Below are 14,297 nucleotides of genomic sequence, written 5' to 3' on the forward strand. Positions count from 1 at the left end.
TTTTTTTTTTTTTTTTTTTTCCATACGAAATACACGAAATACGATATTTCTACTCTATCATATTTTTTTTTCAATAATAAAATCTTGAATTTGGAAAACGAAAAGGGAGAAAGAATTATTAAGGTGTTTTATAAGTTTCTTTCTTTTTTTTTTTTTTTTCCATACGAAATACACGAAATACGATATTTCTACTCTATCATATTTTTTTTTCAATAATAAAATCTTGAATTTGGAAAACGAAAAGGGAGAAAGAATTATTAGGGTGTTTTATAAGTTTCTTTCTTTTNTTTTTTTTTTTTTTTTTTTTTTCCATACGAAATACACGATATTTCTGCTCTATCATATTTTTATATCTCTCGAGGAGTCTTATTTTCAAAATTCCCTCTTTTCAAAATTATTTTGCTTATTCGCAAAATATTCCTCGATGCAACGTTTTGCATTGTCGTTCTTCGGAGTTGGAATTTATAATTTATCCATCAAATGAGGAAAGATTATAAAGAATTATATTTTGAGACGTAATCTTGTACCCGATTCACGTAATAAAATCTTGAATTTGGAAAACGAAAAGGGAGAAAGAATTATTAGGGTGGTTTATAAGTTCCTTTCTTTTTTTTTTTTTTTTTTTTTTTCCATATGAAATACACGATATTTCTGCTCTATCATATTTTTACATCTCTCGAGGAGCCTCATTGTTCCCTCTTTCCAAAATTTTTGAAGGCAAAATATTCCTCGATTTGCACTGTTGTTCTTTGGGGTTGGAATTTATAATTTATCCATGAAATGAGGAAAGATTATAGAAAACGATATTTTGAGATGTAATCTTGTACCGATGCATGTCATAAAATCTTGAATTTGGAAAATGAAAAGGGAGAAAGAATTATTAGGGTATCTCATAATTTTCTTGATATTCTTACATCCCTCGAGAAGCTCCTCGATGCAACGTTTTGCATTGTCGTTTTTCGAATTTATAATTTACCCACAAAATGGGAAAAGATTATAGAGAATAATATTTTGAAACGGTAATCTTGGACCTGATTTATTAGGGAAAAAAATTATTATAAGGGAAAAAAAATTATTAGGTGTCTTTTTCCCATACGAAATGAATATACAATATTTCTGCTAATTGTTGGCTTACTCGCAAAAATATTCCTCGAGGTGCATTTTTATTTCGCTCAAGGAACCGTTTATCATGGAGAGAATTTTTTAACGACAGGAACAAATAATCAAATTCAGTCTCAATCAAACTGTAACAACTTTTTTCTTACAATCACTGCAACGTGCGGTTTTGCATTGTCTCAGTTCGCCAATTCTGGCTGTTTTTCCGCAATGGCGGCTCTCAATTCATCAAGATCGCAATATTTTATAGAATTGATGGATTCATCTTGAGGAAGGAACTCATAGTAAACTATATCTTTCCAATCCCACCAAATGGACTAAAGAATATTATTTATTTATATATTATTTATTTACTTCGCTCACGAATTGTTTATCACAGAGAGAATTTTTCAACGACAGGAACAAGTATAGTAGTCGGAGTATAGAGCGACATCTGAATTTTATTCGATAATGAAATCCTCCTTCGAAGACAGTTGAATCCTTCTGAATCTATTTAATCCTTAAATCAAATGCATTTTCGATCCATATTTTGGTACAAAATCCAAGTCTCCAGTGACAAGCCTTTTTAAGAAACGATCTCCTCTTTCATGTCGCTGGAGAAGCAAATCGCACGTAGAGACACGATTCCGTCAATAACTGTGGAAACCTTACATCGATCGATATATCCTATCCTGATCTATTGTTTTCCTGGAAATGTTAGTAGCATCCGCTATCTCGCGGATTTTTAGCGAGATAGCCTTGACAAGATCCGTGTATCCTTCACCTTTCGAGTCAAAATTGCCAGCTCTAAATTCCTTAAACCAATCATGGATGTAATAATAAAATCGTAGCCACCATTCTCTAAACGGTACAAATCTAATCTGCAGTATCATTTTTTAAAGCAACTAAGCATTAACATGTTGCAAATGCTTCCTTTGACTATTCATATTGAACGGTGTAGAAAAATGTCTTAACACGTTGAACGCGTTCCAATGAAATCTTCAGACCACGCGCGCCACTGTACCAAGCATACTCTGCTAGGTATTCACATCTATATTTTGTTAATGCGAGTCGTTGGTGATATAATAATAAGCAAAAATAATCTTCCGCATCATTTGTTTTTATTACATTGCTGAGGTCCTCACCAGTGTACATGAACAACTCTTCGAACGTTTGATCGAGTAACGAGTGGTATAATTGTTAAAAATTTCTGCCCTGATTCGTTCCAATGTCGAAAAGAAGAATGGAAGAGTTATGTCTTAGCGAATCATATAACGGTCAACGATTTTTCATCCAAATTGTCCCGACCGACTTCAATTTTGTACAGAATATTAATCTTTTTTAAAGGATAAATATAAATTATTCCATAATATATAATTCGTAAATCTTGAATTCTATTTATATAATCCATTAAATATAGAATTTGAGGAATTGGAATTTTAATTTTATCGATATCAATAGCAGCAGCATTTATAGATTTATGTTCTTCTCGAGGTCAAATATCATATTAATTTTCATTCTAAATAATTTTAATAAACCATTTTTGTATTACTTTTATAACAATTCAAATAGTTTTATTACGTACTGTGGAACATCCTTCGTAAGTAGTCAAATAAGTGTCACTCGTGCTCGACGAGAACTTTTCCTGTCACTGAATATGGACGAATATGGCGACAGCCAATCGCGTTTGAAAGAGCTCTGGGACGACTAAAAACCGATGCTACAAACAACTAACAGATAAGCACACACACTCGTATAAAAATAGCCAGTTAAAATTATTCCTAGTGCGAAAGAAACTTATGGGACATCCTAATATAATTTTCTCCCATATCTCTTTATTATTCTATTGCTCATTTTTTTGTCCACACAAGGTTGTATCGAAAAATGCAATGCCGTGGTCGAAGCGGATCCTGATTCGTCGGCCCCGTTCAAAGAGAAAATGGACGCGTTCTTTCGGGAGGCGAGAACAGAACTGGCCAACGAGCAGCAGGCACTGCTCGAGGCTAGGGGAAAATTCAAGGCTGTGATGCAATTCTACCAATACAAGCCCAAAGGGACGAATCTCGACGCGGCCGATCCAAACGCGTTCTTTTCCCTTTGGCTAGGTTTCTGCCAGGATTTCAAGGTAATTTCGAAGATTCTAACCTATTCTCCATTTGTTAAGCGTCCCGTTTACAGGATATTTGGAAGAAGGAGCAGCAACGAATAAAGAAGGAACGGATGGAGGAGATGAAAAAGAAGTACGAGAACAAGACGAAGGTGGAGAAGTTGAAATTGAGTGCAACAGGGTTGAAAGCACGGCTTCAAAAATTATCGCGAAAGTAGAAAAGGAAAAGAAAGAAAAATATATATATATATATATATGCGTGGGTGATTGAAATCGACAACGCGATTTCAATTTAATCGGAGCGGTGTTCGAGCGAGGATTGGTCGGTATACCACGCTACGCTACACATATACCGGTTGTGTATGGTAATACGAGGACAGTTTCTTTGGATCGATCGTCCGTTCCGTTCGATCCGTCCTATTATTATTATTATATTATTATTATTATATTTATATTATTATTATTAATATATTATTATTATTATTATTATTATTATTATTATTATTATTATTATTATTATTATTATTCTACGGCACTAAAGTTTCATCGAATTCGAATCGAATAACGATTATTGATTACTGATAGATAAGAATCGATACGAGAGAATCTGAATTGTAATATTGTAAATAAGGCTTGTTGTTAAGTTTGCGTATATAATTTGTTATAATTTGTAAATACGATTGTTCCGCGAGTGAAATAATATTCGGATAATTATAATAAACGTTACTTTTTACATGAATTACTCCTCGTTTCTTCTTTTTCCCTCCCCGCTCGAACCGTATATTCTCGGATAGAAAAAGAAGGAAATGGAAGTGGAAAATGATCTTTCGTCGTTCTTTTCATTTTTTTCGTATTATTTTTTTTTTTTTGTTTTTTTTTGTTTTTTGGTGTCAAATGCGTGTGCGTTTTGCGTATATTTTTTTTTTTCCACTGCAATTAGTAATAGCGACGATACAGAACCTTCAAGTAAAGCGGAAAACAGAGATTAAACATTTAAGAATAGTTAATAGATTAATCGCATCATTCGTTCGTTCGTTCGTTACTCGAATCGTGCTTTCTCTTTCTCTCTCTCTCTCTCTCTCGCGCGCGCGTTCTAAAATGTAAAAAAAAGAGGAAGAAAAAGGGATGGAGGAAGGGAGAAAACGCTAGGAAATTTGCAAAATAGATTTACACCGTTTGTAAAGCCCGACAAGACTGGTTGCTTGGAACTGGTTTCTCTTCTTTTTCCACCGGACATCGAAACACAGGTTATGTTCGTACATTATTTCGTTCGCTCGGCCGATAACAACTTGGTTCAAGGGCCCTTTCGGTTCATCCGTTGGTCGGCTCACTTCGGTAAGGCAGGTACGATTTCGCGCAAAAGCGGTTTTACGGCGACAGACTTAAGGCAATCGTGTTGCGTGTAAATAGTAGCGTTAAATTCGTCTTTTTCTTTCTTTTTTTTTTTTTTTTCTCTTTTTTTCTTTTTCTCTTTTAGGAAATTGTCTTACTCGCGGAGTGGAGTTCCCGGCGCGATACCGACTCGGAGGAGGATCGAGCATTATTTACACGATGCTTATTTCTTCGTCTCTCTCTCTTACTCTCACTCTCTCTTGATATCGATCGTGCTCTCTTCCGTAGGGGCCCTTTTTTCTTCTTCTCTATCGTAAAGTGAAAAAACGAGAGACGGAGCGGTGATTAACGAATGGTAATTAGAAAGAAAGAAAAAAAACGGAAAACAAAAATAGAGAAACACAACGTGGAAAAGAAACGTGGAAGAGGAAAAAAAGAAAGAATCGATCGAATCGACGAAGTCGGCGATCTCGTGATTCGTGAATACGCATTACACCCGCGAACATGAAACGCTCGTTTCTTCGATTGTGTTACGACCGGTAAAAACCTAGTAGTAGTAGTAATAGTAGTAGTAGTAGTAGTAGTAGCAGTAGTAATAGTAGTAGTAATAATAGTAGTAGTAATAATCCCTATGGATAACGTAAAATTACAATTACAATTAATCGTTACGAGCTAATTCTTTCGGTAAAGAAAAACTTATTTACGAAATAATGTTAAATTCATTTCGGTCATCGTCGTCGTCGTCATAATATTCGCGGAGCGAACGTCTCCCCCTCGTACGTATCGATTTATTTACGTACATTATACGGACGTTCGCGGTTATCGCGATCAATTATTCCCTTTTTTTTTCGGATCGCGCGCTCACTCTCTCTCTCTCTCTCTCTCTCTCTCACTCTCATTCGAACGCGCGTCCATTCATCGTCGTCATCGTAATCGTCATTTCCTCTATACTTTTTTTCTTTTTTACAAAATATCTCATCAATTGTGTTATATAAGCTCTTTTTTATACTCGATTCGGGGCGTATACCCGAGAGGGGCAGCCTCTTCCTCCTCCTTCTTCTCATCCTTCTCCTTAATCGTTAATTCGTTAATTTGTTCGTTCGAGGCTGGGAAGGGAAAAGAGAGAAGCTTGGCAACGCTTGGCAACGCTTGGCAACGATTGGCAACGAGGGATAGCAAGCAACAAACCAACCTCTCTCGGGCGACCCCTCTCGTTCGAAGAGTCATTATTTTTTTTTTTTCTTTTTATGCTTCTTTTCCTTTTTATATATTATTTATATATATATCATTAGAATATCCTAATAAATAGCGCTCTCGCAGGCGCGCGCGATTTTTGATCTTTCGATTTAATATTCTCGATCCTCGAAGCATAACCGGCCGCCGTTTATTGCCTATTTTTTTTTTTTTTTTTTTTTTTTATCTCGAGCTGCTGTGACGACTACTATAAACGGAAGGGCGCGCGTTGATCGACCGGGGTCGGTTTTCCTTTTCGATGGGAGGCGGGTGTCGTCGTCGTTGTCGTTGTCGTCGTCGAGACGGATGTGTCCGATGCACCGGAAGGCTTCCTGGACAGCTTCAACGATGGAGGCAGTGGCGTGCTCGATCCACTGGACGGTGTCCTCGTTCTAAAGGGATGGGGTAAAAAGATCAAAGGCTGGGATCAGCGTTTCGAAATGTAATAAATTAAACGGATTTAGAATCAAGATTACGATCTTTTTTCTTTTTACTTTTTTTTTTTTTTTTAATTATCATATATCGCGGTCGAACATCCCTTCCCCCCCCTCCCTTCGACTTTATTGGCCCGGTTCGTCTCACAATGTACGCGCGATCGCGACAAAGATCCACAATTTATGTATCGTAATAATAATAATAATAATAACGATAATAATAATAATAATAATGATGATAATAATAATGATAATGATAATGATAATAATAATAATGATGATAATGATAATAATGATAATGATAATAATAATAATAATAATAATGATAAGGATGGAATCAAAAACCGAAACGATGATTACCTAGCTTGCTTAACGGCCGACGAGGTGTTAGTGGCTGAATTTGTACACATCGAGCTGCTCCTACGGTGTTAGAAAAAAAAAACAAACACGACATTGGATTATATAACACGACATTTGATGGTGGAAGGAAGCGGTTAATACGCGGCCGTTTAAAAAATAAAATGTGTGCGCGCGTGTGTGTGTAATAAGCTTGTAGCTGTGAAACCAAGAAAAAAAAAAAAAACGCGGGAAAATCGAAGGCGAACGCATCGATGCCGATACGTTCACGATCGATCGCAACGTGGTTTTTGGTTTTTTTAAAAATTCGTAATCTACGAATTGCTACGTTCTAAACGGAAGGGAAATAATAAATAAGAGCGAGAAGAAAAACGAATACACGCTTGTGGTTTGCGCATGCAAACGGACACACGGACAACACACAACGCAAAGAGGTGCAAAGAGAAAAGAAAAGAAGAGAAAAGAAAAGAAAAGAAGAGAAGAGAAAAGAAGAGAAGAGAAGAGTGTTAAAAGTGGGGGGAGAAAAGTTGGGTCCATACCCGGTAGAATCGGTAGAAACAGTCGAGTGGTTGCTTTGCGTAGAATGAGTGGAAATATTGCTGGTCGTCGATTGTGGGGATTTAATATCCGTGCCCACGTACACGGGGATCCTCGAGCGGCTAAACATCACCCATCACCATCCAATTAATCAGTGTTTTGTTAATCGATTCGAATCGTGGCGCGGATTCTTTCTAACGCGCGTCCCTTTCGTTAATAATAATAATAAACCGATATTCTTCTTTTTGACGAGAAGAAGAGAAAAAAAAATAAAGAAAAGGAGAAAGAAAGGAAAAACGAGAAAAATTAATTCACCTTCACCATTGCCGCGAGCATTGAAACACCGAAATCAGGCGTTTTCCAACCCCTCTTTTAAAAGAAATTTTACCAAGAGTTTTGTATCTACGATTATTCGTCGTTGTTAGGATTGGAAAGCACCTGGGCTTAAGATGAATTTCGAAAGAATGAAATTGGTTAGATGATGGACTAAACTCGCCGCGAGCGAGAAGCTTAAAGCCAAATCCCCCGCCAATTTTACCCCTCGTCAATTTCGATAATTCGTTAATTCAGTTTACCTGATCGGTGTGCCGACACCAGTCAGGGTTGGAATGCTCGAAGCTCTATGGATCGTGCCAAACCTAAAAAAATGTTATTAACCAAATTTATGTTAATTGTCGTTATTTAACCGACACGTGAGAACCAGATGGTTAATCAGGCGTGGTTCTAAGATTCTAAAAATGAATAAATAAAATGTATATATATATGTATATATCTTCCTCGCGAGTTTCGTTCGAAAAAGAGGAAAAAGTAGAGGAAGAAGAAAAAAAAAGATAAAGAAATAAAAAAAGAAAAAGAAAATAAACAAAGGATGATCAAAAATGCCGGGGAAACGAAATATTTCATCTCATCAGCACACGGGAGGGACAATCGTCGATCCGATTCCAAGGATCATCCATGGATAATTACGAAAATGCAATGTTTAAGTTAATACGTACGATCGTGGTTGATGCTCCGTTTGTATCTTATGATCGAACCGATGCGATAAAAAAATCAACTTTTCTCTCTTTTACTTTTGGACAAGATGCGAGTTAGTCGTACGCAGATAATCTCAATGAAAAAAATTTTTTTTTTCTCGGATGTATACGCACACGTAAGAGAGTGCTATTTAGAAATTAAAGCGTTACAGTTACCTGGATGGGACACCACTCGCGGGGCTAACAAGCCCTGTGGGTGTTCGGGGCCGCGAACTCGACCCGTTCACAGGCGTTCCAAGCCGTTTCCCTGAAACGCTATTGTGCCTGCTAGACGTAGGAGTATTTCCCGTCGTGCTCACCGCCGTTCTTCGCGGAATACGGCTCACGTTCGTCGACTCGTCTTTGAAAAAGAAAAAACATATTTATAGAAATAATTCGCGGTTCTTTTTCTTTTTGTTCGGTCGAACTCGAGACGATTTAAGTTAACTTTGTGATTTAAGTTCAGTGGAGCGTGCTATATACAACGAGAATATCGATCGAGCCATTTCACGGTTTGGCCGTTCGTCGCTTATAATGTTTTCGTAGAATTGTTATCGCTATTTGAAACATCTAGCGAATTATTTTTCGCGATGTTAGCAGAACTTTCATCAACAACGCTTAATATTCTTTTTCTACGATTTTTAAGGGTACCTTTCTAATATTCTAATAATTTTAACACATTGTGTACGTCTGCTTGCTTAACAAGCTTCCAGGGTTCGCATATTTTTAAGTGCTACAAAAAAAAGTATACCACGCATATATACACTTTTTAACTCACGTTTATAAAGTATTCTTAAATATTATTATATATTTCTTATACATCTATTATGTAGAATTTTTTAAGTATTATTTATTATATAAATAAATCGATTAATTATTATTTGTTTTACAAATAATGCTTCAGAATATGATATCCGATGAAGCATTCTCCTTTGTGCAATGGTTTCGCTCTTTTTTCCATTCGACGAACAGACTTTACATTTTTGTCGGGAATTTCTTCTTGTCTTTTTCTATTATTGCTTCGAGTTTTTTTTAATTCCTCGAGTCGTCGAATGAGTCGAAAAAATGTTAAAATGAGATATCTCGTGACCCAATGTACGCAATGTGTTAGTATTTTTCAAGAAAATATACCTGCAGCTCAAAATATGGCGAAAAGAAAATTGATAAGCGTTTATCGCGTATGGCCAGATCGTCGTACCACGTCTCTCACGATATTATAGGATTAAAGAATTAAAGTGATTTCACAAATTAATATAAATTAACGTAAATAAACAAATTTTACATCTTGATATCTTACGTATCAAATTTTTGCTTCGTAATTTTCTATATATACGTAAATTTATTCTAAAGTAATCAAACGTAAATAAATAATATAAATCGTTACCGTATCGATTCTTCGGGGATGGAATTTATAATTTCCTCATCAAATGGGGAAAGGTTATAGAGAATATTTTGAAATCTGTAATCTTCTACCCGATTTACGTAATAAAATCTTGAATTTGGAAAAACAAAAAGAACTTATTCGTGCGCCTAATATATTTTCACTTATAAAGTTACATCAAAATAATTCAATCCAATAAAATTGAAAGCTAAAATACAACAAAGACTCCCGTATTCGAACTAATAGAGAGACAAAAGTGACCGAATAGCGGAATTTTGGTATAATAATAGAACAATTACTTTCTTTTGCATTAAACTTATTCAACTAGAAATGAATCAAAATTGATAGTTTCTCTCAATATTTAAGGATCCGCCAAGTCGCATAAATTTTTTATCGTAAGCAGCTGCAACCTAAAATTAATTTCGTTCCACTTTCACCACTTTCAACATCTTTAATCATTTTCTATTTCTCTTATAGTCAAAACTACACGTATGGCAATATATATATATAGTGAATCAACGCATCGATCCAAGGATAGTCAAAGAATATAATTCACTGATCGTTGAAATCGCTTACCGGTGCTGTCCAACGACTGAGTGGATCCATATCGACTCGGTGGCTTGCTTCCCTGTCGGGACGCCGGTCTACTTCCGGGTCTGCTGGTTGGTCTGGATGCTGGTCTCGAAGCCGGTCTCGAGGACGGTCGACTACCTCCTATACAAACAAATTTACCAATATAAGAATTCACGATTTACTTCTCGATATTATTAACCCTTTGCATTCCAGGCCTGTTTCGCTCGATCGAACCAACAATTCCGGACTCGGACCCGCGCGTTTGGCGCGTTTGGTGGAATTTCTTACAGCTAATTTATAATAATTTCACGCACAAATTAACGCATTAAATTTTTATATTTTAATATTTTATGTACCTTTAAATATAAAAAAACAAAATTAATAATATACGAATATATATGAAATATATTATAATATAAATGAATAATAATTTTGTCATTCAATAACGAAAAATCAAACTCATCTTCGCTTAAACTAATTTCATTATCGTATTCCATGCTTACAAATCTCAAAAATTTTGAAAATAATATTTCTATTCCCACGATCGAAGATGTCACGATCACGGTTTAATTCGAGATAAAAAATCTAGCCATTTAACAATATATTATTCTACACCTCATAAGATTATACGTAAAGAACTTAGGAATGCGATTATGAAGCGATATTCCAAAAAAATTAAACATAAATAAATATCGTCGGCGATCAAGTTGCCGCAACGATCCCAATGATGACCGAGAGTCAAAGGGTGGAGAGCAAAGGGTTAAGAAATAAATGATGTTTAGAATATAGAAATATTATTAAGAAATATGGTTTACCAGGTGTGATTGTGCTTCTGTACGGTGTACTCGATTTCCTTGCCGAGGCAATCTTGAAGGAACTCTCGTTGTCGCTCAGGCTGTCCGGCGTGCCGGCGCTGAGCGAGGAGCGGGATGCCCGCGATTGTCCCATTGGAACGCTTCGCGCGCTTCGCTCCCTCACCTACGCGACATAAAATCGAGCTCTGGTAAACGAACACGGTGGATGACGACGATGGCAACGAAGACGAAGACGACGATGATGATGATGATGCGTTCTACTTCAGAGGAGGCAGAGTAGTGACGCAAATGGATAGAGAAAGAGAGAGAGAGAGAGAGAAGAGAGTGGTGTTAGTTGAAACGTTGACGTCGAATCGCGAGGCGGAAGGAAATATTCGATCGATTTCGTTTTGTCGCCGAGACGAAGGAATTTTGCACGCTCGAGAGCCGATTCTCAATTCGTGGTTCGAATAATATGTATTTTAACCGCATTGAGAAAATTTTCAAATGTATAGGAAATAATTGTTTCGATTGTTTCGATTGTTTCGATTGCTTGAATTAATTCTATCTTTTAAAGAGTTTTACAGATCAGAGAAAATATTCTGCGAATTTTTTTAAAAAGTATTTAAATCTCGAAATTTTGTAATATAACATCTCGAAAAATTCGTCTATTTTGATTTAAATCATTATAAAATTATCGATAAATTTTTTGTAAATCAAACGATTCCACAATCGTTCCATATAACGCATGAAAAGTAGAAATTTTTACTTTTTTTTTACCGCCATATTTGATTCGCAAAACTCGTCATCTAGCGGATACTTCAATCTAGTCACTGATGGATTAATTTTAAGTTATCTTGTATTATGATATATATATTTCCATAGTTATTCAATCCATTATATTTTAAAGAAATAAGGAATAATAATATTCCTAATTTTATTATGAGGCAACTCGAGCGATTCATTGTTGGATTTCAATCTAACCGAATCAATAAGAGCGCAATATTGATCTGCGAACACGTTCTTTATCTCTTTATTTCTTTACTGCATGAAGCGTGTAAAATTATTTTATCTGTAATCACACTTGTCATCGCGAAATCATCTCGACTGAAAGAATATCGTCGAGCGCAAAGAATTAATTAAAAAAAAAAAAAATCGTTCCTTCAGCGTCGCGTGGATTCCGCGTCGTATCCTTTGCAGGAAGAATAATCCTTTGCGGCGAAAATCTTTTTCTTTTTCTTTTTTTTCCATTTCCTGCTCGGTCGTTCGTTTACAACCTTTCAACGCCACCGTGAATTTTTCATCAATTTAGAAACCGATCGATCTATCGAAGGAAAGAGTGTACAGAGAGAAAGACAGATAGAAAGAGAGAGAGAGAGAAAGAGAAAAAAACGAAAAAAAAAAAAGATCACGGATGAACAGATTGTTCGACGCAGAGAATAAATATTCTTACACCGTTTAACCGAGGATGGAGAGAAAGACAGAGAGAGGTAGAGAGAGAGAGAGAAAAAAAGAGATGCATGCAAACTTACCAGAGGAAGTTGGGACAGATATAGTAGCTTATGGTGATTCGAAGTATCTCCGATCAACGCCACTATGCACGCACCAATAATACAGCAATACAGGAGAGATCGTTATGCACAATATCGAGTAATTTTCTTACAGTTCACCCGTACACACTAATCCGCGAATACGCGCGAAAACTATTTATATATATATATATCATATCGTTTCTCTAACGTTCGGCACTCCCGACCTTCGATCCAGGGAACAACGAATCGAATATTGTGATAAATCGTAGACAGAATCGTGGACTAACTCGAAATCGATAATGAAAGAAAAATTTCCAGGAGGAAGCATCCCGTCGAACAAGTCGAGGATACCGATCGTTTTTTGGATTGTAACGGTTGCTCGTCCTTCGATAGAAGGGGGAGAGAGGGGATAGGAGTTGTTCGAGAGGCATCATCCAACGGTAGATAAATAAATTCGAGAAGAAGTGACGGCAAAATCAGACGTGGACGAGCGCGTGGATGAAAACGAGAAACAAAAGAAAGAGAGAGAGAGAGAGAGAGAGAAAAAAAGAGATCGAATCCCCTTCCCCCCGTGCGAATTATTCGAATCGCAACGAAAATTATTTTTCTATCGCGTTCGAAAGACAGAGCATGCGCATTTTCGAGTACAGACACGCGCTTCTATACACGTCTCGCGTGTATAGAAACGGAACGAAAAGAGACTAAACTACACCAATTCTAACGCATGCATGATTTCTCCGAGTTTTTAAAGCTTTGATGGTATGAGCCGAGGGGTGGGGGGTGAGGGGGGCGGGCTAAATGACGCTCTTCGTCGCGATAATCGCGAACGTGTCACGGTAACGGTGCGACGGCGCATAACTCGAAGGTAAAGAGAGAGAAAGACAGAAAAAAAAAAAAGGTACGAGATGTGAACGGGCGTTGAGATCGTGAACAACGTTTCCATTGGTCGTGATACAATGCAAAGGGAAGGGGTACACACGTGACAAGCGCACAACTTTAGAGAGAGAGAGAATGAATGAGAGAGAGAAAATCACCCAAGAACTAACTAAAAAAAAAAAAAAAAAGGAAGGAAAGATATAATATAACGAAGAAGAGAAAAGAAAATTGATGATGATGGAAAGAATAAACTAAAAAAAAAAAAATGGTTAATACAACGGTATCGATACAAACACGCGTATCACATCACACCATCGACAGCAGAAATTAAAAGAGTAGACAGAGTTTTTTTTCTTTTTTTCTTATTTACCCAATGATAAGAGGGGGCGTGCATGTGGAGGGGATACGAGCACGGGAGGTCCTCCTTTTGCCTCAAACTCTCAAAAATCGGCGTCAGCTGGCTCATAAACTCCTCCGCTACACCATAAACGAAAAGTTTAGGAATACACCGATCTTATTGTTGCGAGATTACCGTTTTTTTTTTTTTTTTTTTTTTTTACGTTTCTTCTTTTTCTTTCTTTTTTTTTTTTTTTTTGATCCAAGATCGAACGAACGTACGAAGCTTTCGATCTTCCCGATCGAATGTTCGATCGAAAGCTCCATCAACGTTCTATTCTATCAATATCGAATAACAAAATTGTCCAAAAATGGACGACGGCTACGATCTTTCGAGCCGTCGGATTCAACGTACAACAGAATATAATAGAAAAATAAATTTAAAAAAAAAAAATAGAGGGAAACAAACGATAAAAAGTACACACACATATATATATAAAAAAGGAGAGAGAGAGAAAAAAAAAAAGAAGAAATAGAATCTCGTGAAATCGCATCTCCTGAGGTGAGCTACTCTGTAATTCCCTCGGGCGGTACGAAACTCCCGCCGGAAGGGATTCGATTTCCGATTCGTTGCACGACCCGTTGAATCCCGAAACATGAATTTCGAAGGCGCATTCATCGCAGCGTGGCTGCTAGT

General features: G+C 36.6%; 2 protein-coding genes across 19 annotated transcripts in view; one reads left to right on the top strand and one right to left on the bottom strand.

Annotated features, from left to right (window-relative positions):
- Positions 1-3,440, top strand: part of LOC122720014 (formin-2-like) — a 12,435-nt gene extending 8,995 nt beyond the window's left edge. For both annotated transcript variants that reach the window (XM_043946409.1, XM_043946410.1), the window contains exons 8-9: positions 2,967-3,220; positions 3,274-3,440. In XM_043946409.1, coding sequence (XP_043802344.1) covers positions 2,967-3,220; positions 3,274-3,420 — 401 coding nt within the window. In that variant the 3' untranslated portion in view covers positions 3,421-3,440. The remainder of the gene's footprint in view (positions 1-2,966; positions 3,221-3,273) is intronic.
- A 598-nt stretch (positions 3,441-4,038) lies between these two features.
- The window catches only part of LOC122720012 (microtubule-actin cross-linking factor 1, isoforms 1/2/3/5-like), a 79,712-nt gene continuing 69,453 nt past the window's right edge, over positions 4,039-14,297 (bottom strand). For 12 of the 17 annotated variants that reach the window (XM_043946403.1, XM_043946399.1, XM_043946391.1 and 9 more), the window contains 7 exons: positions 10,878-11,040; positions 10,066-10,203; positions 8,286-8,469; positions 7,671-7,733; positions 7,098-7,217; positions 6,562-6,621; positions 4,039-6,159 (listed from right to left, as the gene is read on the bottom strand). In XM_043946403.1, the coding sequence (XP_043802338.1) occupies positions 5,976-6,159; positions 6,562-6,621; positions 7,098-7,217; positions 7,671-7,733; positions 8,286-8,469; positions 10,066-10,203; positions 10,878-11,040 (912 nt within the window). In that variant the 3' untranslated portion in view covers positions 4,039-5,975. Of the gene's footprint in view, positions 6,160-6,561; positions 6,622-7,097; positions 7,218-7,670; positions 7,734-8,285; positions 8,470-10,065; positions 10,204-10,877; positions 11,041-13,634; positions 13,742-14,297 lie in introns of all 17 variants that reach the window. The other 5 variants (XM_043946393.1, XM_043946397.1, XM_043946395.1 and 2 more) reach the window with 5 other exon arrangements.

This window comes from Apis laboriosa, unplaced genomic scaffold (assembly GCF_014066325.1).
Source record: "Apis laboriosa isolate Shangri-la unplaced genomic scaffold, ASM1406632v1 scaffold9_cov152, whole genome shotgun sequence".
Taxonomy (NCBI): domain Eukaryota; kingdom Metazoa; phylum Arthropoda; class Insecta; order Hymenoptera; family Apidae; genus Apis; species Apis laboriosa.